General features: G+C 32.8%; 4 protein-coding genes across 8 annotated transcripts; 1 reads left to right on the top strand and 3 right to left on the bottom strand.

The window, feature by feature from the left end:
* Window positions 1-117: 117 nt before the first annotated feature.
* Window positions 118-2,570, top strand: Tfiiebeta (transcription factor IIEbeta). Of its 3 annotated transcripts, XM_070314001.1 has the most exons (5): window positions 119-288; window positions 362-453; window positions 744-1,020; window positions 1,299-1,508; window positions 1,625-2,565. In XM_070314001.1, exons 2-5 carry the CDS (start codon window positions 392-394, stop codon window positions 1,937-1,939), a joined length of 864 nt encoding a protein of 287 aa, XP_070170102.1. In that variant the 5' UTR covers window positions 119-288; window positions 362-391; the 3' UTR covers window positions 1,940-2,565. The 3 variants fall into 3 exon arrangements, with proteins under 3 accessions (XP_070170103.1, XP_070170102.1, XP_070170101.1); XM_070314002.1 differs by having other exon boundaries at window positions 118-453; window positions 1,706-2,570; XM_070314000.1 differs by having other exon boundaries at window positions 120-453; window positions 1,625-2,564.
* On the bottom strand, window positions 2,519-9,895 carry LOC138943293 (ras-related and estrogen-regulated growth inhibitor). 2 transcript variants are annotated; one of them, XM_070314003.1, is made up of 6 exons: window positions 9,491-9,895; window positions 7,796-7,909; window positions 4,833-4,889; window positions 3,777-3,850; window positions 3,423-3,689; window positions 2,519-3,356 (listed from the first exon to the last, which is right to left on the bottom strand). In XM_070314003.1, exons 2-6 carry the CDS (start codon window positions 7,890-7,892, stop codon window positions 3,201-3,203), a joined length of 651 nt encoding a protein of 216 aa, XP_070170104.1. In that variant the 5' UTR covers window positions 7,893-7,909; window positions 9,491-9,895; the 3' UTR covers window positions 2,519-3,200. The 2 variants fall into 2 exon arrangements, with proteins under 2 accessions (XP_070170104.1, XP_070170105.1); XM_070314004.1 differs by lacking the exon at window positions 9,491-9,895 and adding an exon at window positions 8,293-8,971.
* A 752-nt stretch (window positions 9,896-10,647) lies between these two features.
* LOC138943295 (uncharacterized) lies at window positions 10,648-13,164 on the bottom strand. 2 transcript variants are annotated; one of them, XM_070314005.1, is made up of 5 exons: window positions 13,002-13,164; window positions 12,682-12,816; window positions 11,568-11,708; window positions 11,311-11,404; window positions 10,648-10,866 (listed from the first exon to the last, which is right to left on the bottom strand). In XM_070314005.1, the coding sequence occupies exons 2-5, from the start codon at window positions 12,811-12,813 to the stop codon at window positions 10,736-10,738; spliced, it is 498 nt and encodes a 165-aa protein (XP_070170106.1). In that variant the 5' UTR covers window positions 12,814-12,816; window positions 13,002-13,164; the 3' UTR covers window positions 10,648-10,735. The 2 variants fall into 2 exon arrangements, 1 of the variants encoding a protein (XP_070170106.1); XR_011448446.1 differs by lacking the exons at window positions 10,648-10,866; window positions 11,311-11,404; window positions 13,002-13,164 and adding an exon at window positions 12,093-12,199 and having other exon boundaries at window positions 11,579-11,708; window positions 12,682-12,817.
* Window positions 13,165-14,415: 1,251 nt separating this feature from the next.
* On the bottom strand, window positions 14,416-26,417 carry Ple (tyrosine hydroxylase ple). The gene is made up of 7 exons (XM_070313926.1): window positions 26,104-26,417; window positions 20,044-20,155; window positions 19,526-19,651; window positions 19,191-19,247; window positions 17,584-18,403; window positions 16,406-16,769; window positions 14,416-16,047 (listed from the first exon to the last, which is right to left on the bottom strand). Exons 1-7 carry the CDS (start codon window positions 26,170-26,172, stop codon window positions 15,880-15,882), a joined length of 1,716 nt encoding a protein of 571 aa, XP_070170027.1. The 5' UTR covers window positions 26,173-26,417; the 3' UTR covers window positions 14,416-15,879.
* Between the last annotated feature and the right edge of the window lie 785 nt (window positions 26,418-27,202).

Below are 27,202 nucleotides of genomic sequence, written 5' to 3'. Positions count from 1 at the left end.
GTTTTATTAAAAAAATACTTTTATTATAATCTGTTGACATATCATATAGAATTTTATTAAATAATATAATATAAAAAGCACATATATTATACCGCATTCGAATAAACAGTATGTTTTCATTGAGCAATCAACATAATTTTTTTTTTTTTTATGTAAATTAATACGTGCTAGCGTGTGTACAGCCAGTAGCGCGGAAACCCTTAATACAGTTGTGTCTTGCGCAATAGCACGTGTTTTTACGTCTATCATTCTGTCAGCTGGGAACGGTGCTAAGAAATTCGGCAAGAGGTTAACATAGAGTGAGAATATACTTAATATAATTGTATGAAATAAATAACCGTGTATATATACATATATATAGAGCGTGGATGCTGTTAAAATTTGTAACAAAATGGATCCAGCTTTACTCAAAGAACGAGAGCTCTTCAAAAAGCGTGCTCTAACCACACCAGTGTGAGTATTCAAGTTGTTTTCTGTGTCTCTATTATGTTACTGTTTTATCAATATACACATTATATATACGTTAAAATTCAATTATATAATTTAACCATAATTTACACGTAGAAATTTAATGCAGTTTATTTATTTTTGCATACGATTGTAAGATATAGATATGTATTGTATCTCGCAATATCATACTTTAACCTCACGTATCAAAATATTTATATTATTTACTCAAGAATCTAGGTATGTATCTAGATGGACAGATATATAGACATATATTTTATAATGTGTGATCGTAGAATTGAAAAGAAGAAACAGGAGAAGGAAACTACAAAAGACGAAGCGCCAAAGAAAAATGAACTGCCAAAAAAGAAACCTAAAGTATCGTCCATATCTACGGGTCCTAAGTTGGATATGGTCAACTATAAAACCATGACTGGTAGTACGCAATATAAGTTTGGCGTATTAGCAAAGATAGTGAAGCATATGAAAGCAAGGCATCAGGAAGGAGATGATCATCCGTTAACATTGGAAGAGATTTTAGATGAAACAAATCAATTAGATGTTGGATCTAAAGTAAATAATGATTTGCATTATACGATACAGCACAACACGACAAAACATTCTTTTATAAGTATAAACATATTTGTTTTATATGTTATTAAAAGTTTATGCGAATGAATCTATTTATATAATTATATTACAGAAAGATATTTTTTGTTGTGTTACATTATGTTGTGTTGTATAATCGTGAAACATATAATCAATCTTAAGCATTGATTGTTTTCTGTATATTTATACTTCTATTATTTTTTTATTTTAAAAACAAGTTGCTTTTCCTTATGTATTTTCAGGTTAAACAATGGCTGCAAACCGAAGCTTTATTAAAAAATCCTAAGATTGAAGTAACATCGGATGGTAGATTTGCCTTTAAACCTATGTATAAAATAAAAGATAAGAAATCCTTATTGAGGCTTTTGAAACAACATGATTTAAAAGGCCTTGGAGGTATATTATTGGAAGATATACAGGAGAGTTTACCGCACTGTGATAAACATTTAAAGGTATGTTAAAATATATATAGAAATTTTTTTCATAACAATTTGCCCGACAAATGTTAATTATATATATATATATATATATATATATATATATATATATATATATATATACATTTCAGAGTTTACAAAATGAAATTTTATATATTACACGACCGCTTGATAAGAAAAAGATTGTCTTTTATAATGACAAGACGGCACAGTTCCCTATAGATGAAGAATTCCAGAAATTATGGAGAGCTGTTGCAGTAGATGCCATGGATGATCAGAAAATAGACGAATATCTTGAAAAACAAGGAATTAGATCAATGCAAGATCATGGTCTCAAAAAGGCAGCACCAATCAAACGAAAAAAGCCTGTTAATAGAAGAAAACAATTTAAGAAACCAAGAGATAATGAACATTTAGTAGATGTTTTAGAAACATATGATGATTAAATAAAGATATCATAAGTATTCTATTTTTTGAAAGAGCATAAAATATAAAAATGTAAAAATTATCTTGAAATAATTAGTATTAATCTTGAATAAAATTATTATATTATTTAATTTACCTATAAAAAATATTATGATTTCTTTTTTTTATACTTAAGTCTCATTTCTTAATGGGCATATGGATTAATGTTCGTTACTGATGTAAATGCCATACTGAGTATTTACTTGCATCGCAATACATATGTAAGATATATTTTTAGCATTTAACAAAATATTCACATTATGCCTGAAAGTGGACATGAAGAAATTTTGTCAATTATATTATATAACAATTTTTTTTATACATAATCAATCTCTTATACCTGAATCTTTTTTCTCTGTTCTCTTCTAATCTGCTTCTCTTTATCTATAATTAAATAAAATCGCCTAACTTTGAACAGCGTGACTAAAGTAGATGTTGATTACTTGTCAGCGCCATATTGAATTATACATTATTATATTATGACACAATAAATTTTTCAAAAGTTTATTTAGATGCATAGTTGCAGATTGATAGAAAGAAGAAAATTATATAAATAATTTCCCTGAAAAAGAGAGATTACGCAATTTTACAGTTGCAATTTATTTTTTAGGCATATAATAAATAGGTAAAACATTTTTATTGTCACATAATATCTCTTATTGTAAGTACAAAATAAATATAGAATATTATAAGAATCTCAACATTTATATAATAAATTTATATACTATTTATATTGGTCACACACAATCAGCCTTTCTTTAGATGCAATACTTGTTTCATTTGCTAGTGCGATAAAAAAATTACAAAATATATTACTATTTTATATAATATAAGAATTATAAAAATTAGAAATTGTTGATTGTTTTGTGTATTCGCTTTTTTTAAACTTTTTCTAAACTTTTTTTAACTTTTAAATTTCTTCAGCACATTTCAGTAATTTTAACTTTAGTTGAACTTTAGATATTTTTTCTATTGTAAAAATATTATTTATAGAGATTTGTACATTCTATACGTTACTCGATACATATATATAAATCTTATTACTGTACAAATTCGAAACTATGATATTTTCTTTGGCACTTGTGGTTTTATCTTTTTTATTCATTATATAACAAATTATAATTTTGAATTGTCCCGTTTTTCATACTTCTCAATTTTTTTAAAACACAATTAAATTGATCTTTCGTCATAGGACATTCATTTTCTTATATTTGCAATATGCAAATATTTAGAACAATGATCTTATTCTTTCGGTAGGGCAGAGTCACTTTTTCCTCGCGAATAAGCACGCGTTGCTTTACTACCAAGCATTCTGTCCAGCAAAGATTGTTTATTTCTTCTTCTAGCTGCGAGAACTTCTCTGCATAATTCGTGAAAGGATTCCGCGACTTGAGCAACCTACACAAATTGTGACTGAAGAAAATTATAGCTTACACTCCAAATATTAAGTAGAATCTCAGTTACCTGCTCAGCAGCAGTTATTTCACTAAACCAACATTCAAAATCCTTCGCTAATATTTCTCCTTCTTCACCACTGACTTGTCGTAAATGAACCATGTCAGCCTTATTTCCAACAAGAGCAAGAGGCATCGCAGCTTCAGGATCAGCCACCGCTAGAGCTTCTTTTGCCTTTCTAACAAAATTAAAAGAGTTTCTATCTGTTATCGAATAAACCAGCAGCAAACCATCTGCCCATTGCAAAGTTTCCAGTGATGGCAATTCATCCTCACTCTGAAATATTATTTTAGATATGTTAGAAACTTATTTATTATATATATTAATATATAGATGAAAGATTTCTTTATAACAAGAAATTACCTTTGGGCATGTATCTAAAATCTCAAAAAGAATAGGTTCGCCATCGACTAGTACCTCATGCTTGTATCTAGTTTCTAGAAAATAAGATAACAAATTTGTACTTAAGTATATTGATAATAGCTACATATTATTTAATTTTGTCTAACAATAAAGTTACGCGATTTTATAATAACTTATAACAAAACATTACACATTATATAAATTCCTTTCTAGTTCTTTTAAAAAAATTAAATTGTAAGTACTTGTATTAAATCAAATTGAAAATGTGTCAATACAAGCAAATTAATATTTTAATGAATATCTTTATTATTATGCCTCTTTTTTATTTATTTATTTCTTTATTAAGTTATCTGTGTCAAGTAATGTGTTATATATTTTTTTCTTTCTTTCATTTATATTTAATAGTATGATTTGAAAAGTATTTTTTTTTTAACACAGTAATAACTGCTAGTACAACTGTATTTTTACAGTTAGAAAAATAATAGAAAATAAATTTTTTGTGCATTTGTTAAGATATATAAACTCTCTTAATAATCTTATTATTATTTCAAGATTGTAACGAGAAAAAAATATCTGTGATTTGTAAATTTAAATAAATGAATAAGGAGAATCCAACATAACTATCTGTATAACTTTCCACTGCGCAACTTTCCACATACTTAAGGGCTAACGGACCCAATTTGTATATCATTAAGCAGTCTCTCAGATTGAATTTAATTTGAGATGCTAACGTACGTACGTACTTCTCTTTTACCTAAGACCGTGTCTGTATTTGTACAAAACGATAAGTTTTGTTCAAGTGTTGTATCAATCTTGCATTAGTGCTCGTCCTGTCTAGTGTCAAATTCGTCGTCGATAAATTTAGAACAGACACGGACTAAGGTATGCAGAAGGAGAATATACGCGGCTTTTTAGTAGCGGATTACAGCTGCTGGCAATTTTTCAGAACTGACGCGATATGCTATCGTATATACATATTTTAGCATACACATACATAAGTTCTATAAGTTATACAAATCGATAAATCGAAACTATCGGCATTATGTTTTTTCTCACCTGATTGATGATCGTATTCCCCGATGTATCTTCTCGTCAAAAATCTTACTGTCAGTGCTAAAATATAATGAAAATATATGCTATATGTGTATGTAACTAATTCAAGCGTTGACATAATTATGTTGTACGTGATATAATTGAGTTGGCAAACTATAATGGCAACCCGCAGGATACTCTCGCGCCTCGAACTCGTATCATAGTGATCTATATTTTATCCATTTGTCACAGCTATATCTATTGTACTTATGCAAGAGAAAATTAACGTAAAAATATCATCTTTAGGCAATAATTTTGCATAACAAATTGTATTTAATATTTAACTATATTTTATTAAAAAAATATAATATAAAAATCAGTACTTAATTTTATAAATAATTGATATCTAATTAATATTCCTAAAACTGCAGCAAGAAATTTCGTAGACATTATCGTGTATAACTATTTCTGTATATTTAGAATATTCTGTATATATTTTGTGTATCATAAATATATTTAATTATAATCATCACGTGTGCGTGTGTATTCTTTCAATATAAATTGATTGATAATGTACACATTCCTTTCTATATGTGTATGTACAAATTTAAGAAGTTGGATATTTTTTCTTTTATTTCTATTTCTACTTTCTAAAAATAACAACATTTAATTATAGGAAAATTTATGCTAAATCCGACAAATTGAAACATCTAAGAGAGACTTTCACTGCTGTTACGGTGCTTAATCTTCGACGCGTTACTCCAAAGTAATGTCCATTCCATTAATCTCAATGTCTCGCGTGAAAGTGATAAAGAAAGGTTGATAATTGCGCTGATACGTGATCTTGCACGATACGATACTGCATTTAAACATATTGTGATTCGATCTGAGGAAACGAGAGAACAACCTAGTGACCCGTTTCGAGGTATACCACACTATTTTTATCACGAACTCAAAACCTGCCGCGGCGCCATAAAATCTTGCGCTGACGGGTGCGTTAACGCCACTATGGCTTATTTTATCTCAAAAAGCGATAGACACCGAATTTTTATTGAATACGAATCGTTGATCTATACAGATTCGGGTGATATTGATCGCGGATGATATACAGAATCTAACTTTTCGACACTATAAAATCAACGTTCTGCAAAATTAATTAATCTACAAAGAAATATATCGGACGACTTGTCGGAACAAAAATTATTTTTAAGCCAAACTCTGAGAATTTAATGTAGCAAATTTATTATTATATATATATATGTATATAAGTTTAAACATCTTTCGAATTTAGAAATGAGATAAATGTATAAATATTCCATGAATTCAATAACGTTAAAATATACCTCTACTTGAGATATACAAAATATATACATATACACTTATAACATGAGTCACAATTTTGATCAACAAAAACATGTGAATGTTTTAAAATTAGTATAACGATCGAATTATATTTGCGTCAGAATTTGAGGCTCAAAATCATTGAGATATTATTTCTCTCCTCATCCTTGATTTAATCTTAATGTCAGTGGACGAGAGTTTAGGAATTTCGAGTAGGCCAAATTTTTGGAAAAAACTTTAATTTTTAAAAAATTGAAATGAAAAGAATTGAAATAATAATTCTTAAATTAATTTTAAAAAATATATAAAATATTGTATATTTACTTATATATATTGTACGTATCTAAGAAAAGGAATAAGGATTCAAAAAATCTCGTAAAAAATTTTAAGAGATAGTTAAAAAATTAAGATATTTTTTTGAATCTTTTTATTTAAACAATTTGTGTTTAATGTGAATAATATTTTTTATTTACACCACACAACAGATTATTAAAAAAAAAATAAATATCTTTCACACTCTATTACAATATCTTTTAAACAATATAGTTGCTTGAAATGTACAAAAAGTGATATTTTTCCGACATAAAATTTCTCGACTACGGAGAAAGATATGTTATGGAAAGCATGACGAATCATGATTCGATGATGATCCAACACGGAATTTGAAGTAAAACTTTATAAATAGCAGCCACGTATTTTGCAAGTAGAAGAGACGCATAGCTCTCTTATGAAAACGAACCAATTATTTACTCACCTATGCATTTATACTTGCCATTACCAAAAATACATACGGTTGGCTACTCACAGAGTCTTAATGTGTATCTTATATGTATATATATATATATATATATATATATATATATATATGTATCTTCATCACGCGAAGCTTGATGTATTACTTATGTATCTTGCACTTGAATTTAGAGCGTTGACATTTAACGCGAGATTTTTTTCTTTTTCGAAATATATTTTTCGATTTTGTTCTCCTTGCGAATGCTCATGCAGACAACGACGCGACTTTGTACACGATATAAAATGAATTTATTTATAATTATATATCGAGATTTTCCAATTTACGCCTGAGATTAGAGCTTAAAATTATTTCAGTACTTTATCCGTCACTCACTATTATACATATATATTTGCATTAATGCAAAACAGGATAAAGCAACTGCACGAAAACATTTTTAACAGCATGCCATTAAAAATTTTAACATATCTTGTTTGATGTAATTGATTATTTTCGTATCCATGTATTAATGTCAGGATTTGTAGAAAAACTTTATTACTATTAAAATTTGTAGAATAAATAATTACAGAGAACCAAAAGCATCATTTTTCGTATATAAGAATTCAACGATTTCTTGCTTTGTAATTTCTATTATCACATTAACTGCCTCAACAATCTGTATTTTTGTTTCTTAATGTATGTTGCAAGATATCTTATTAAAATAAACTTTTTAGCTACTTTTAACTACTTTAACTAAATAAATCTTTTTCATCACAAAATGTTAATCGTGTGATGCCGTAGCGTGCATTCTTGCTTCAAAGTTTTATCATACATTAATATTGATATTAGCATTGATATGAAAAGCTCAACGAAATTTCATTATAAAGTTTGGTTCTATCGAAATGCATTCACTTACCGCTTTTGCCAACTCCTGGTGCTCCTATCACAGCCACTTTGACTTCGCATAGCGAACTCTTCTTCCTTCTGATGCCTCTAATTGCATTTGACGTCATACTATGAGCATTTGTTACTGCCGAAAAGAAAATTAGACAGGGCGTCGTCAAATTATCGTACAAAAAGATATAATTATCCGAGAGAATCTTGCATGTTCATCATCATTTTTTATCATATCTGAAGAATATCTCCAAAACTCAATTACAATTTTATATTATGTATTTTTTAGAAAAGACGTATATTATAGCTCTCTCCCCCCCCCCCTCTCTCTCTCTCTCTCTTTCTCTAAAGAAACTGCAATATGTAGCAAATTTAATTATTATGCTTTTATTATTGCGATTGTTAACAATTATTATAATTATTATTTTTATTATTGTTATCAATATTATAAATTAAAAATTTATACGCTTGTGTTAGAAAATTAATTATTTTTGAGAAGATTATTTGCGTATTCCTCACTTATTGTGAAACATCATCGCGCGGAACTAACGCTCTGTTGCTTCGAGTTATCGAGCCACGGTCCATTTATCGAATGTGTTCCATTTCCTCTATAGCGCAATAAAAAAAAAAAGCGAAGATTTTTACAGCACTTCGTGGCAGCATCCGCCGCTTGTTTCTCTTTGGGCGCGTGTTTGAATAAGTCGTGCTATACACTTCGGAAGAGGAAGGGAGCGGCAAAGAACGCTAGTAGAGAGATATAGAAAGGGAAAGAGAAAGATAGAGTCAGGAACGCAAGGAAGAGAAGGTAAGATGTGACGGATACATTAATAGAACGGTTTGCACGCACATGTCCCGTGGAATCTTAAGAATTTCTCTTCGACTGTCTAACAATGTACCGGGGTTACGAATATCGGGTACGTGATTGCGATAGTGTGGTTTGTTACGAAATTTTCATGTAATCTCGGGTCGGTGATGTAAACTCGATACCGTTCATAATCAAGTTTATTACAGTTTAGTGACTTAGCAGGGATCTCTATTTAATGATAACATGTCTTGTCAATTAATTTATTGTATACAAACAATTAATAAATCTGCGAGTAATAAATTGATTTTATGCGCGAGCAAAATCAAGTGATCTTCTATTAATTGTTAAAACATTAACAATGCGTCTGCATTGTAATGTATTTACCAACACACTTTTTTAAATAAATGCACGTTAACTGGTCTCTTGGAGCATTTTATTGCATAACAAAGTAGCCGCGATCATATAGCGTAGATATAAATAGACGCTGCTATAAGAACGTAAAAATATATAAACCTAATATAAGTAGAGCATACCTAATATAAGTAGACAATATTTAATATAATAAATATAGCCTCTTTTCATCAAGAAATATTTTCTCTTTTTTATTGCACGTAACAGAAGAAAATATTTTTTTATAATGTTTAAAAATTATAATGTTTTAAGAGTTTAGACCATCGCGTAAAATCGTGCATTAATATCGTATAATATATGTATTATTATAATAATATTGCAAGTTTAAAAAAAGATCTATATTTGATAAAAATTTTGCATCACGTATACAAATATATGATTATCGATGCATGATGATTTTTTGACGATCAACCGAATGCATAAAAAAATAATACTATTTCTTTATATACAACTATATATAATATGTGCATAAAGAATATAAATAATTTGACTGTAACTTACCACTATACACCAATATTATTTTATTGTCCTTCTTTACACGCTATCTATCGATTCATATCACGATCGAACAATTTGCCGAATAACGAATGTTACAAGTTAGGAATGTATAAATTGGGATTCGCGAGTGCGAAATATAAAGTGTCTCTATCGAAGAATATTATTTAATTAATTTTGCAGTCAAAGATTAAAAAATCGGGTGCGACGCGAACGTGTGTCTTTGACAATCGAGCATAGTACTCTTGTATTTTATTTTTTCGCCGGATTGCACAATCAAATCATATGGAGATGAGAAAAGATATAATTTGACTGATGATCGCGCGTGTGTCACGTGGACTGATTGCGAGTCAAGCGTTTCGTTTGAATTCGCGATTTGAACCGCCGTGGCTCTTGGTCTCGGCGCGACTGTCTCGTCCTATTCTCTTCTGGCAAGACCTCGCGAGACCCGCCGGTTCCCTTATTGCTTTTAAGCCACGCGGTATCCGCTTCCGGTACAGATGTGCGCGCAGACGAAGGTCGAGATTCGAAACGGTTGATGTCCCCGAAGCGCTGTGACGCGCCGTCTTTACGTCTTGACAAAATTGGAACAGATATACACGTCACAGCATGATTCGAAATGAGAAATCAGAATATAACCGATATTTTTTAAGAAACGCGGAAGCTTCGCCAAATGCTGATTAAATTGCAATTAGTGACAATTACAAAAATTACAACTGGTAATCTATGTGATGGAATAATATGTACAATATATATTTATATAGCGTTTTTTAAAAATATGTTAGTTATCCTTTTGCAAAGATTCATGAATAGCGAATAAAAATCTAATGCTGGATAAAAAGATTTTTAAGATTCTTTTCAAGTTTTTGAATGGCTAATGATGCCGCTTTTTTAAGCGCAATATTTTCTTTTGAATAATAAAATTGTTGACGCATATATAAAGCCCGAGATAAATGTCATAATACAGCTTTATAGATGGTCGTATTTTATTATGTTATTGAAGACACAATGAAAAAAAAATTATAAGTTTACTTCAATATAACAAATAACGAGAAGTGTTTTAATAAGAATATAAGAATTACCGTTGCTATGTAAATTGCAAAATATTGCTGTACAATCGTTGATAACTTAACAATTTGATATGATATTAAAATTATTTTCATGTTACTACAGAGTAAAACCAAAGATACGGTTTTCTACGTTTATCGACAGTCTTTACAGCAATGGATACAATTTATTCGCTTAGAGGAGCTACGTGTTGGTAGACTTGAAAATTTCCTCCTTTCCGACTTCATCGATCTGCTCTTGGTCTCGTCTCGAGGCCTCTGGACAACCACCAAAGAACCAGTTTACAATTCGCAACATAACTGGTTTTGTTCGATCTAAATAACAAACAATTTAATTATAATCGAAAGTTTCCCGAAATTAATTTACATCCATTTGCCATAATAATTATAATTGGTCATATAATATTAATTTAATATTCTCAATATACATTTAAATATTTAATGTTTGAACGAATTATCTTTGTGTATTATTATAAAAAGTCGTCAAAGCACAAAGATCTATTAATATAGTATTGTAAGAGATTTATAATTTATTATGTAAAAGATTATCTTGTGCTTCTTAAAAGCACGATAAAGTTGCAGATGACCACAAAACGCTAGTTATGTGAAAGAATTCGAAAAGAAATCGACGGGTTTTTTTTTTCTTTTTTTTCGTAATCTATCACATAACTCGCGCTTTTTGAAGATTTCTCCTATACATAAAAATTATCATAATTTCTATTATGCAATATATATACACACGCAAAATATAAATTATACCGTAACGAGAATCTGCTATTTGCCCGTCTATAATTCTTGTCGTGCAATTTTTCCTGGATTGATGTTGGCAGTCATCTGCAACTTTATCGTGCTTCTAAAAAACACAAGATAATCTTTTAAATTATAGATCTTACCATATTATTTTGATTTGAAAAAATATTAATATACAATATATATTGTATAATAATTATAAATCGCAAAATTGATAATCTTCTTCCTAAGTTCTATATAAATTTTTTCATAAGGGTTTTTTTTACCTTCTTTGTTATTGATAAATGATCACTATTGTAATTACAATCTTGATAATCACTATCTTCGCATATTGGTTTATATTCGATATTAATAATTTCTGGAATCATGCTGGGATCTTCTTTTTGAGACGAAGAAGATTCTATTTCCTGCAATAAAAATTTGCGTTAGAAATAAATATGTGTATTGTAATGTAAACTAATATGTCTTTCTGTGTGTGTGTGTGTGTGTGTGTGTGTGTATGTGTGTGTGTAGTTATATTATGATAAAAAATAATGAATTACGTGGATGTTTTTTTATACTGATTAATTAAATTTTTGCTTTTAATGATATAATTTAATAAATAATTAAATAAGAGAGAGAGAGAGAGAGAGAGAGAGAGAGAGAGAGATTCTTTAATAACAATTCAATTTAATTTAATATTAATATTTTAAATATTTTTATTGATATTCTTACAGTATTTTCTGCAGCATCTTTATGATTTCTAATGAATTTTTCTTGTTGCAGATCAATACTATCGTTCATCCTATTACCTGATATGTTGCGTATTGTAATCTTTTTTGGAGAAGTATCATGCAAAGTTATTACATTTTTCTTTTCGTACTTCTCATCGATTATCTCCATCTGTCGCAAGCTATCGCTGTAAGTACTGATATTTTCATCTTTATCTCATACATATTTTATAATATCATTATTACTTTACTACTTTAATTACTTCGTATGTGATTACATAAATATTTTGAAACCAAATTTATCCGGAATTTGCGATATGTTTAATTCATTGTATAACATTTGAGAATAAACCGCATATAATTAAAAACATATGTTAAAATCTTATAAATTTTTATATATAAGAACTAAGTAAGTATTGTCAATAAAGAAGATACGTGCAATCAAGTTGCCTGCTTGACCGTTTGCACTTCTCATCGTGTATCAATATTAAATGATATTTTGAAGACGATATATAAATATAAGAGATCGAGTGTGTGGTTTGACAATGTATGTCTTTCTTATTGAAAATATTCCTCGATGGTTGATGAGTCGAAATAATTTCATAAAATTCTGGTTATTAATGTTTTTAGATAATGCATTCAATCAGATATACAGATATACATAACTGACCTTATCGTTGCACCGGATTTTGACGATATATCTTTGATGGTTGCATTTTGATGATGATGATGATTGCGTCGTGGGTGACCCTCGTGTTTCTCTTCGGTGTTGTGCTTTGTGTAAGATTTTCTCTTTTCGCATTTACTACGAGATTTTTATATTTATTAAGATTTTAAAATATTAATATTTGCAGCTTATTAAATATTTGCACAATGAAACCGTTCTCGATGCAGATGCATATATCATTCTTTTATAAGCTAATTTTGTAAATAAGAACCCATACAGCACAGAAATATCGCACAGAAGATCTATACAAAAATATAACTGACCTTATTGATTTATAATTACTGTCACCAATATCTATTTTGTTGATGTGCCTCTGTCCATGATTTTTTGTATTTTTTTCGCATACTTTTCGGTACAGTTCTTGTACTTTTGGCTCTTTATCTTTATCTTCATCTTGCTCTTCTGCCTTTATTTTTTCGTATTCAGTTTCAGTCTCAGTTAGCGCATATTTCAATCCATTTGCAACAAGATCTATCAAAGCGCAACATGCTTTCCGAGCATCTAAAAAATCATGTTTATTCTTTTAAATAAAATACAATATATAGATATATAAAATTTATATTTATATTTTCTAAATATAAATTTTTAGTAAAAGCTGCGTGAAAATTCAACATAATCGTTTTATTATTTTTTAAATTTAGTAAATAAGAAAAAAATAACAAAAATAATCTTAACATTTTTTTAAATTTATTATAAAAACATTTTCTCTCTTTGATTATACTTGATAAAATATATTATAACTATTTAAAAAGAGAGAGAGAGAGAGAAAGACAAAAATTTTGCTATTAATAAAAAATAAATATAAATGATGTTTTAATATGTTAATGAGAAATTTAGAAGAAGATAATATTCTTGTAAGATGATATTACATAAATCCTAAATTATATTCGAAAGTCAATGAAAGACCATAAGCGACGCATAAAAGTTTTCTTTCTCTCTCCTTTCACTCGATTTTTTTCTCTTCACTACTCACACATACGTGACTTGGGCACGTAATACAAAAGGACGCTACACAACATTAACACGATTAACGAGAGGCGCTTCAGATAAGTGATCCACTCAAGTACGCTGAATTTCTCGTCAAAATAACCTGACGAGTAAAGGAGGAAGTCATTTGGACGAGGAGAGGATGTTACTTTCTCTTACCGTATCCGTTATAAGATTTGGTAGACACGCATTGCATAGCAAGCGCGATGATAAACACTACGAATTTCATGGTTGACGAAAGATGCAATTTTTTAAGTATTATTTTCCATGTTCCAATCTCTCTCATTAATTTTATAATATTCCAGGAAAAGAAAAAAAGTAAGAGGATTTTGAGTGACACACGTACATTCTGAAGCGATGCCCATCACGACGTAAGAGACAGTTTCACTTCGTTTTGAGCATTTATGTCAAAGCCATTATGCCTTAATTTCGCTTGGTAACTATAATAACTAATATGACAATTACTGTTACACGTCATCCTTAATCGGATTTAATAACATCCGTAATTTTAAAGCTGACCGATCACGACTATTCCTCTGAGAATGGAATGACTATGATGGCTATTTTTAGAACTACAGATGTTATTAAATCCGATTAAGGATGTGTAAACGTAGTCATTGATCATTATTTCTACGAGATTTTCGCTTTGTAATTATACTAACATGTCGCGTAAAGAAATAGTGACACGTGTAAGATTTACATCTTAATTTTTTATTACGCTCTGAGAACTTTACAATATAATACAAAGGAAACATGTCATATGTATCGACTGTCTTTACTAGAATCTAACGAGGGTGGGTTACACGCACACGTAAACGTACGAAAAAATGATTTCGTACGATTCGGCGCGATAAGTTGAAAGCACAGTGTGCGCAAGCGGGGACTCGCACTACTCGCTAAATAGTGCCTCTATAAAGCAACGTCGCTTCATAATTTTCGTAACCCGAAGACTAAAATCTCCACAGAGTTCGACCAAATAAGAAACGACATATCGAGCTATCTAACAATAAGTAAGAACACAACTTAAAGATATATTATTATCTTTTACGAAATACTGTTTAATTCGGTATACATAAACTCTAATGTGAGACAAACCGATAAGGACATTCGCTAAACGCTCGTCCTTGTCGGCTAATCCAGAAAGACTGTCCAACGAGTCCATATAATCGTCTGTTTATTTATTTAATAGCAAAAAGAAAATACTGTACGCTCACATTCGAGCGACGAAACTATTACCACGAAGAGTCAATCTCGTGAGTTTTAAGTCTTAAGACTACAATATAATTCTTATCGATAATCATCTCGCGTTACAACTTTTGCTAAACGTAGATTGCTCTATTAAATATCGGGGCAGATGCCAGTGTTTGCTGGATTAAGTGAACTCGTGTATAATAACGTATGCTAACGTAAATAATGTAATATTATATAATAAAATAAAACGGAGTAATAATGATAAAATCATTAATAATAATAATAGTATAATAGTAATGCGAATCACATATGCGTGTACACGTAATCATTGGCGAAAGGAATAATATTATCTTATTTGTACCAAGATAACCTTGTGATATGTATTTTCGCTCATTTGGCACCTCGTAAAATATACTCGAGGGCAAGAGATTGGGCTGTCATGAATTACTTCATCCACAAATGATTTATTATTCAATAAAACCGTGCGATTATCTTGATGCCACCAACAATATTACGTTGAGTAATATTCGCAAACATACCGAAGATTCGTCGTTCTTTACGTGCGTAACCGGTGCGCGTACACGCGTACAACATACTAATAAACGACTTTATACAATGGCAGATAAATTGATGAGCGGAACAAGGATGATGATGACGATGAATTATTCGTGAATTGCATCGAACCTATAAGTTGATCGAACCTTAATTTGATCTAATATCTTTCGATCTGTAATTTTATTAAAATCACTGCTTAAGCTAACACACTCTCGAAATATATTATTTAAAGGCGCGTCTATCGGGTGATATAATCATTAAAACAAATACAATAGATTATCAAAAATTATTGTCGCCAGAATTCAAGAAAGTGATTATTAATCTAAAACACATGATCGACTTCAAGGTTTGATGGTTTGCAAGAGAAATAATCGTATCAATATAACGAAGATGCGGAAGTTCTCATTCTTACGCAAAATGCTTCGCCTTCATTTTGTTGACAGCATTCGTAAGGTGGGTCATCTCGGTGTTGAGTTGAGAAATCAGATCCCCCAGTCTATCAACGCTATCGAGGACTTCGACGCGTTGCGTATGCGGATTGTATCTGACCTCGAACGGCCGACTCATGGTAGCCACCTGCGAGAGAAACCATCGTGACTCGTGACTAAGCTCGTTTACTCAAATAAGAAATTACAGTTACCTAACCGGAAGAGAATTGTTTATATTTATCAATGATTATTTCCTTCTTGCACAATAAATAATTATGAAAAACTAAAGATATTTAACATCAAGGATATTGACAAGAATACAAAAGAAGAAAAATTATTTCGAATTCTTCCGTTAATTGGTTTCGTTATTTTCAAGCTAATCAATAATATTAATAAAATTAGAGAAAATTTTGAAAAATTGCAGAAAGTAGATAAAAACCCATTCCATGAATAATACTGAGCAGACAATCATTTGGATGCACGATGAAATTAATTAACGCGCTTACCCAGCGACGGAATTTCTCCTTGGCATCCTCAAAGCTCTCGGCTACATAATATATCGGCTGATATTCCTGATCTTGATATTTCTGAAGAGCGGTGGTTGACGGATCGAATGATCGGTGCTCACATTTATCGCTCAACGCATGCAGGAGTTCACCATAGGCCGACAACAAACCAGCACCGTAAGCTTTGATTTCGGTGCCTTCCTTACAGAGACCGAACTCGATCGTGAACCAATAGATGGTCGACAATTTCTCGATTTCCTCATCGGAAGCACCAAGGGATGCCAAACCGATCTCCTGCGAGAATTGAGCAAAACTAGGATCGGCCAGAAGCGGCATATGGCCCAAGAGCTCATGGATGCAGTCTCTGTAAATAAAAACAAAACGAACTTGAAGATTTACGTCACGTGCTTAAATCGAAATCTGACGTTTCGCGTTTAAATTTATCACCTATGTTCATTTTAAATATATGAATATTCTTGATATACAATTTGTTGCAATAATTCAATAATGCTCAATATAGCTGCCAGATTTTAACTAAATCATTGAATAAGTTGGAAGCGCTAGCTAATTAAGATGCTAGATGAATGGCGCGAATCAAATTGAAACTCCAGGGAGCCATTCTATTCTTACAATCTGTAGAGTTATCGGCAGTCCATGAAAATCGAATGTAATGCGACTCGCGGAGGAACGATTTCGTAACTGCGGAACTAAATTATCAACGCCATCGCGTCGTTAAAAGCCAATTAGAGTTCCATTACGAGCTTAGAGAGGCGCGGTAATTCTATTATCATCGTTCTCTGTGTACCGGGTGCAGGCTCCCGTCATAACGCAATATCGATTGCCTTGTAGTTTGACACGAAGAGGCAACTGTGACATGGACCTGGAGCGACCTTTATAATGTATTACGATTTTTAAGATGCACTGCAGCTTTGCTCCCTCGCACGACATTTTATCAAGTCTCGATATATCCTGTGCAATATTCTCTTTACTCTTTGTATAACATATATCATAAAAATTTATAAGATAATTTGTAAAATAACGCGTATACGTAATATATTTGAATACAACCGTCATCTCTTAAATGAATAATATAATTACATATATAATTTTTAAAGAAAAATTTTTGATAAGAAGCTATGCTAACGAAAGCAAGAGATAAAAAGTTTTGAAAAACTTACGGCTCGGGAGTGTGATACGGGCTATTGATATGACGGATGTATTGGGTGCTTTGGAATATCCTGAAGGCAAGACTGGACAAGAAGTCGCGCGCTGTCAAGAGACCGGCGGCCGGTCGAAGAGTGAATCCCGTGCTTTTCTTGAGGAAATCGCTGACCTCCTGCAGCTGCGGTATACGATGGGGCTCAAAGATCCTCTCCTCCTGCAGTTTCTTGAAAACCCTCTGATATTCCACGCATGCATGCTTCGGCACCAGATCCAGCACGGTGATGAAAACGCGCGACCAAGTCTCGTTCTCCGTCTCGGTGTAAGGAATGCTGGGTATCGGATCGCCGTACTTGTAAGCGAAAGCAATTTCGGCGATGACCTTGCGACGAGCGCGATACTCCTTGTCGGCGAAGCCCGGGTGACTCATGTCGAGATCCGGCTCGTACTTGGTCATCAGATGATTGCAATTGTCGAGCTCGGAAGCGTGACGGGGGAACCAGGGATCCTTGATGCTAACGGAATTGTCGGCAAGCAGGGTCACGCCATCCAAGGCCGAGCTTTGTCGCAGATTTCTAATCAGCTGGAGCAGACTTTGTTTGCTCATGTCAATCTTGACCAAGACTTCAAACTGCAAACCCTCCTTCTTCGAAGGTCGCGACTCGACATGCGTGATTATGCCCTTGAAATTTTCGATTGTCTTCAAAATCCTGCCCAAAGAACCAATGCCCTCTCGCAATCTCAGCACCAACGCTGCTTTCTGCACGCTCTGCTCACTCTCCGGAGACTCCGCTATGGTCTTCGCAAGTACTACTTCCTCCTCGGTTAATCCGGAATCTATGGGAAATCAGTCTAGTTATGCTTGATGATTCCATTAGAAGAAATTTTTTTAACTCATCATTTTTCTGAATTTTTTTTAAAGATTCTCGTCACACTAAGTGACATCGTTTTAACATACGAGGGAAGGTGGGCATTTTACACAATACATAAAATAAAAGTGCTCGTAAATTCGACCAGAAAATTTTCCGGGAACGATCCTTCTCGGGCGTAACTTCTCGGGAATACCCTAAGTGACTTCCGCGGACGGTGATAATCGGGCAATTCAAAGTCCATTTCCTCATAGCGTCTTATCGTCGCGTCGGAAACGGCACCATTTCTACTCGACCGCGGGGTTGAAAAAGTGGCAAAGTAGCCTTCATTGTCGCTGGCGCGAACGTGCCGGCGAGATGGAAGGTAACGCGAAAAGGAATAACCGTGTTACACATTTTTACGCGAGCTCGCTTGCGGGATCTCGAGAAAGGCTCTACCCCGGTAATACGATTCTAAATACTAAATGCACAAAGCGGCTTCAGAAGGCGTGGGCGGCTTGGAAAGAGATGGAAAGAGCTCGCGGACGTAATTTACCCCAAGTGTCGGCCGAGCACTCGTCCCGTGTGCCGTCGACAATAGCTACCGTTTCACCCATCATTTACCGCCCTATCCTTATCCACCGTACACCATGCGATTATTTTCTTCACTTATTTCCTGTTTCACTTATATAATAACGCAACATGATATATTTCGCGACGCGAAAACTAGAAATGACCGATTACTATCAGAGAAAATTATCAAAAGATGCACTTACCGTCATCATCGTCTTCATCTGGCTTTTCATCGCTATCTGAAGCCTCCGCTTTCGCTTCTGGAAATTACAAGTGAATTTGTGCTCATGCCATATGCAACATTTATGAAAAAAGTTATATTATCTTTGGATAGACTCGACGGCAAATGCATTCGACAATTCGATTCGTTCAATTTCATATCGTAATATAAGTATATTTCATAGATATACGCGAGCATTGTCACATTAGATAAAATTGTCGTATGTTAATATAATACAATCATGTCTTATATAAATGTATCTCACGCTCCAGTTATCCAAAGATCCTTATAATTTGTGCGCAACGTCTATGTACAAACCTTCCTTTTTTGCCGCGCAAATTAACGACTCTACTTGTTCGTCGTCACTTGATGAAACATCAACATAATGCTCTCCTTGTCCCTGTTGCTCCTGAGTACAAGTGATTGTTTGATCGGCATTCGTGTCTGTCCAATCGAACAAAGAAACATGTCATGCAACATCGATATACACACATACGTGTATCTTCTCTCGCGTTATCTTTATACAATAAAATGTCACGCCGATAAAATTTCATATTATTTATGTGTGAAGAACATTGACACATATTAACTTTTTAAATATTAAACATGCATATATCTCTATTACAAGCACATATACTCGCATAAATAAAATAATCTTTTAGGTAGTAAATCGAATACATCTGATATTGTGCAAAGTAGATAAAGTACTCTTTATCTATTTTGTATGCATACTTCTCTGTCTTTTTCTCAAACTAATACATTGATAATACGATGATAAAAATTATATATAATTTTTAAAAAATGTACCAAGCCAAAAAATATTCCCAAAGACTCACCATTCGCTCGTTGTCGAGCTTCCTCGAGTACGCTTTGCTTCGTCTGCTTGACGACCAACGTTTCAAAGCGAGCATCGTCTACGAGGGAACGTCTTCGCGCTGGATATCCGTTCTGGAAATATAAATAAAGAGAATGCGATTTATATAAAATTTATATAAAACTGTCATGTAAGAATGCGTTAATAACAATTAAATTGATAATGTTTCTGTATCACTTCTGTACAACCAAGTTCTAGAATTTTATTTATATAGAATTATTTTTGTTCTGTTGCATTTAACTATTCATGCACAAGCAATTACAAATTTGACTTGGAACTTTAAAGGGCGGATGTCCTCTCGCCTTAACTAGCTAGGTTTCGCTTTCCGCTGTTCATGGCTACCTTTGACATGAATTCCGGCACGGAAATCTTGCTTGTCAGCTCGATCGGGCGTCGCTTAAATCGGATAACGAACAAAAGACACGGAAATTAATTTTCGCGATATCCGTCCTGCTGTTGAAGCATCGGAAATGAATTAATTCCGGTAGAAGATGGAAGGGATACAAAGGAGCTTCATCTCCTCTCAGTCTTTAAAAATAGATAACATATAGAAAATTTTATTTTTTTTATTCTCGTCAAAAGTAAATATATTTCATATATAATTAAAAACTTTCAAAACATCTTTTGTTACATAAAAGTAAAATTTTTCTTTTTTAATATTTATTATTATTTCAGGATTTTATTCATCGGAATAAAAGAAACGTTGATCGAATAAAAGTGTTCTAAATCTAAAAGATGAAGATATTCTCATCTTGGCGAAAACGGACGAACATGCGCTACCAATCATTCAAATTCCTGGCTGTCGCGTATCCAACGTCGTGTCAGGGGCCCAGCTGCATTTTCCAACAAAGTCGTCGGTTGGCATAGTTTAGAATAAGCGTTTAGCAATCCCTTAACAACGCGCTTGAGTCGTGAAGTGGGCCAAGTACTTCGATGGAATGGATAAACGATGACTATGTCGGGAAATTGCGACATGAGGAGATAACACACCATAGGAACGGCAAATGCGTGACAAATCTCATCTCGATGAGACGATTAAGATTGAAATTAATTAATTCCCGTCGCAAAGCTTGTGCTAAGTTATCAGCCATTCAGCGTGAATTACGACTGTTGTGCATGAAAATGACGAATATACGCAAATATTTGTCGATTAGTCGATTGAGATGACGATAAGTCATTTACGAGGATAAAAGATAGAAACTTGACGTGCGACGACAACTCGACGACGCGAATGTCCAATCGAGCAAACGACAGGTACCGTAGGAATGTTGTTTTCGACCTTGTAGAATTGCACGAACATACGGCCGAAGATGCAAAAGAAACTGACCTCGAGTCAACAAGTCGAGTAATTATCCGCTACAAGATGATGGAATCGTATTCGAAAACGAACAGGATCTTTCTCTCTTTATCATTCTCTCTCTTTCGTTCTCAGCGTTTTTTTTTAATATCTAATTAACCCTTCGTTGAAAAAAAAAAGATTTAATATACATGTATTTGCATGTACAATATAATGTTGTAATTAAAACATGTCAATTTTCATTTTACCGTTAGACATAAATATATGCTTATTGCAATTGACATTGATAAATTAAACCTATATTACTGTAAATTGACAATTTAAATTGATATTTGAATATTTATAGGCGCGCGCAGTTACATGCAACGGGTGGCTTTTCGATTATTTTCCATTAAAAATTTTGATCTATTTTATTTTTTATTATGTAAATAAACGTTTTTAATGTTTTTTAATGTTCATAATGTAACAAATATCAAACAATTATAATGTTAATACTTATATTGGTCCAGAATTATGCTTGCATAATTCAACTCGTTACTGCTAAATTAATAGCAAATAGCAGCGCGACAAGTTTGAGAAACAATAAACGGAAACAATTAAGAGCAAATGGAAAAACGCGTGTTCTGGAATATCGGAAATGATTCAAGTATCAATTTGAACGAGAAGCTCATGAAATCACGGCCGAGATACATAATATGTTACGCACACATAAAAATCCCACCATTAATATAATTCTTCTCACTTCGGCAGGAGAAAGAGAGAAAGAGAAAGGGACAGGTCATGCGCGATGATTCGGTTGAAACAGCTGGCGTTTAAGTAAACCGATTAGCATAACGGACACGCATATTACATAGATGCACGCGCACGCGAGTCGCATGTGCCAAAGAATCGTGAATGCAACAAGCGTCCGCAATGCGTATGCAGCGAGCCTCCGAAGGCGGAGTGCACCGTTCAGGGACTCCTTAGCATTTCTCTCTCTCTCTCTCTCACTTACTTATAAGCGGCCTGCTTTATATACACAATCACTCCGTTCTATCATATTTATAACATATTCATAATTATCATGTGCAAAACTCAAGGCCGAAGATCGGTTTTGCAATGGTAGCAGTAACAGCAGCTGTAATCTCGATATCGAGAGGGTGCTACCGGATTTCATTATAGATTCACGGAATAAATGCGCGATAATTCTTTCACAGATTCGCGAATTATTTTAATAGATTCTTTTATAAGCGAAATTTAAGTAAGCAATTGTATAGATGTTTCGCAAGATGATTGATTTATATCTCGAGAAAAATTACTCGCGACAATTGATCGTTTGGACTGTATCGAATCAGCTATCAAAAATATAGATAAAAAATTTTTTATACTATAAATTGATTAATTTAAATTCAAATAATGAATATATAATAAAGATCTTTAGTCATCAAATTAAATAAGTCGAATATCTGAAAAAGAAGTACAAAATGAAATCCGCATTCAAGATCGGTTTACTTTTTACCCCGTATCACTGTTACTCGCGCGATAACTATCGATTTCGCATAACCGATTCTAGATTTGATCCGGTATCTAGACCCGGTGTACGCGCACGGAGTTCTATTGGAATGAATCAGACGTCAAACAGATAAAAGTCGAAGCTAAAATAGTATTCGAGCCGAAGGGATACATTTAATCGTATGGAATTGAATATATTAAATTCACGCAACTATTATAAGCGTTAATATATTTTCAAGATTTATTGTTTAGAACATAGAAAGATATTGCTTGCCGGAATTGAAATCGTCAGATATTCCCGTAGATACTTTCCTTGAAAAAAATCTAAAAACAAATTTTTTTTTCTTTTTTATTGTCGGGATGTCTACAAGTTTTATTATGTACGATTGATAATATAATCGCGCTTATCTATTCTATAGATAAATCTTTTTCATTTAAATATATATTTTTTCCAAATACTAATTTTCTATTTTTCTTTCAAATCCGAATTTCACTTATTAGTAAGTTACGCAATGTCTACAAATATATGTAATTTCGGCTCTCGAAATATACGGAGAAAGTATAAGATTGACCAAGTCTTCACACCGAAGTGATCCTCGTATTTATACAGATGGATGCAAAGAATAAATTATACGACGCTTAGAAGAAGTCTTTCTAGGTTCGAAAAGAAAGCACTGACGCTAAATTCGCATACAAATCTATTAATTTACTATCTGATCTATCTAATTTACGTCAATTTTAATGTTATATCATATCCGGAACTATTAATATCTTAAATTATTTACGGTAACGGTACTTGGTACGCGTAATATCTCATCGCGTTATATATGAATGAAAAATACAAGTTGTAAAAAAATTCCGATTAATAATCAAACTCACAAATAAACATCAGCGATTTATAAGTTGTTTGCGCTAATGGAATTTTTACATCAATAAATCTCGATCGTTCTCGAAAGGAAGTAACGATTATGATGTGTCTTTATCACAGTCGTTAAAGAGATAAATGCGCTATCGCGTGAGAAATGAAATATCGCGACCTTGTCGATTATGATCTTTCCGCGATCTACAAAACTTTACGTCGTCGTTTATAGATACGCGAATGTAACGAAAAAAAGCGATTGACCTCGTAAGAGTACCGATTATAAGTAGTCGTACGATCTTATTAGAAGCGAGCAGAAACTGAATCGGCCTTGCTATTGTGACATTTGGATAATCCATGTATGTTAACCACACGCAATGGAAAGCGAAAAGGGAAACGCGGAAACCTCGAAAAAATATCGATTAAAATCCGTTATTGTACGATTTTACGCTAAAATGTCGTTACGCAAAGACGAGTCCTTGCGAGCTAAATAATTTGCAGGCTAGAAGTATATAAATATAGACGAACACGTGTGTGTATTATTACAAGATATCATCGACCATTACAGCCAATATTATTTACTCGAGAATACCTATATAAAAACGATCGATAATTACATAGCTATTTGCAATCGTTTACTTCCAGAGAATGAATTCGTCATTAATAATTACACTCGAGAGAATACAAACCGCCGTGGAAATTATGCAAATATGATTTTACGCTGTTGCAGAAGATGTAAACATTGGAGAGAGAAAGGGGTTGGTGTGAAAATGATTTTATGCAATGTTTGACAAGAAGAAAAAACGATATTTGTCTTTCGACGGGTTTCAGACGACAGGAAAGTAAATTCAAGACGAGAGACTCGCCGGTTTCTCCCGCGCGTCTTCTCATAGTCAAAAACAGCTGATTTGTGACCGGCTATTTCCTTATATAATCTCATGAGAATCATGTTTCTTCGACAGATTGAATTTTTCGTGCTTTTTAAATGCATCTTGATCTTGCGTCAACTGTCTTGTTGTCGATTCTCGAACTTATGTAAATTTATGCATACTAGGCAAACTGGCCATTGAACGGAAGTCATCGAGATATCGTTGCTATAAGATTATTTCTTTCTTATTACAATTTTTTTTTCACTTAATAATAATTGGAATAAAACAAATCTTGATCCCCTTTGGAGCGATAATATGCAACAATTGAAAATAATTGCAATCTCTAATTTTAATTTATCAATCATTCAACATGAATATGAATTAAAATCTTTATGTAATATTCATATGTTCTATGTAAGCATTTTTTAAACAGTTTTAGTGATTACTGTGGATCATTACGACAAATTCTTTAATTAAACCCATAAAAAATGTGACCTCGGCAATTAAATATTCATTAATATTACAGCAAGGTCATTAACATTGCGTAAATGATAATAATGGAACGTATGTACTTTCTCTGCACGCGAAGACTCTTCTCCATTTCGCCGGGCCTACGTGAGAATTTCACTTGCTTTGATCGCCAGTTATTAAGATTAAGAAAGAGTCGAAACGACACACATGCACCTTCAAGAAATTTTCTGACGCAATTCTTTTACACATTTCGAGATATATGTACTGTTAGCCTAGAAAATTTAGAGAATCTAAGTATAAGAGCAAACATCTCTATGTATAGAAATCGTATAATTTAGTCAGAACGCTTGTAATCGAGAGAGAGAGAGAGAGAGAGAGAGAGAGAGAGACACACTTCTTTGTATCAAATGTAAACTATAAACATGATATATAATAATTCTATTGCATATACATATAACAAGATAAAGTTCTAAAAATTATGCTCATTTGTTAAAACAAGGTTTTCATAAGGATTTCCAAAATGAATAATTAGGATGATTTTCGGTAATCTTTAAACATTTTTATATTTATATACATGTCAATGATTTAAATGACCGGCTGAGTTCCCGCGCTTGGGCTATCAAGGTATTTTTGATTGAACCTGTTGCTCTCGACATATACATGAATGCAACAATGAAATTAGTTTAACGGTAACAAATATAAAAATTTTTTGCAAATAATTTGTAAGTATCAAATTGTCATCAAACATAATTTTTCAATTAAAGAATATAAATATATACAAGGAAAAATAAACACACACAAACAAAGTATCTTGTATCAAATATTTTATTAAATAAACGTTTTCTTCAACGTTTCTGTATTTATCTGAAGCATTAAATTAGATTTTTTTTGATAATTCAATGCTATAGATAAATACAAAACCGACACTTGGAACATTTTTATTCGGATTTTTGTAATATTTTTCTTTAATTTTTTAATAGTGTGTGAATTATTTTCGCCAGATTTACACATTATTGATACAAGATCAAGGCTTACCTCAATACTGTAAGATTTCTTGATGGCGAACATTTCACGGTTCTTCTGGGCGGCTGCTACTGCCATCATATCTTTCTTGACACTCGTCTTTCCTGATAGATTTCTCTGGTAGCGATTAATATCGACGGTTTCTCGATTTGACGATCGATCGACTTGAGCGTCTTTCAATCGTCAGTTCTCGACCTGATAGCGCTCACTGATGCGATAAAAGGGGGTTGCAAGTGAGCTCTTCACTGTCGCTCGCGAGAAATTACACGAATGAATTCCTCGTGTTGATTTACGCCACGCGGCTTTAATGTCCCGATGATAATGTCCCGATGATAGTGTCCTTTTCGGTCTCAAACCGTGTTCAGTTGTTACGGTTCGACTACAACAAACGATGAGGATGGTAGCGACAACAAGCCTCCTCTACTACTTAAGTCCGCTTTTAGACAGAGCGTACGAGCGAATGCGTTTACGGGGCGGATTGCCGTCGCATATAAACGTTGCCTCCCTTCACCGCCTGCTAATGTCGGGGTCAGGGGTGCCCCCACCCTATCGTCGTTTCGGGTGGTCCATCGGCAGCAGCCGCCGCCACCACTACTGCCGCCGCCAACGTCGCCGGCGCCGACGTTCCCGGCGCTGCTGTCATTGATAAAGACCACGAGGTAGTTCCTCGTTTGACATTTTCATAATTCTCATCGGATTTTCGTGAAAGATTGCATTTTTATCACTGCGTGATACAGCGCGGGATCGTTATCGAGACGACACGTTAACAGAAACTTACGTGGAATCAACCCTGATAAATCTGCAAAAAATTTCTAATCCTACGTGCAAATCGATTGACTCTTTTTAACAAGGAGAAAATCGACTATATATTAGAATAAGAGAATTAATTTATATATATAATTTATTGATATAGTAAATATACTAAATAATGTTCAATGTGTATAATACTTCATATAAAAGATAATGCGGTCTAAGAATTTTAACGAGAGAACACTGTATATATTTTAATAACAATAACCGCTAAATGATTAGAATTGGAGTAGTTTAAAGAATATAATTCCCTCGATCTTATATTGCATATATAATTGACCAATATGTCGGGTTCTACATA

This window comes from Polyergus mexicanus, unplaced genomic scaffold, assembly GCF_030449975.1.
Source record: "Polyergus mexicanus isolate NDT 795.1 unplaced genomic scaffold, iyPolMexi1.0 SCAF_26, whole genome shotgun sequence".
NCBI classification, from domain to species: Eukaryota; Metazoa; Arthropoda; class Insecta; order Hymenoptera; family Formicidae; genus Polyergus; species Polyergus mexicanus.
Note: the sequence above shows the minus strand (reverse complement) of the source record. Positions and strands in the feature narration are given on the sequence as shown.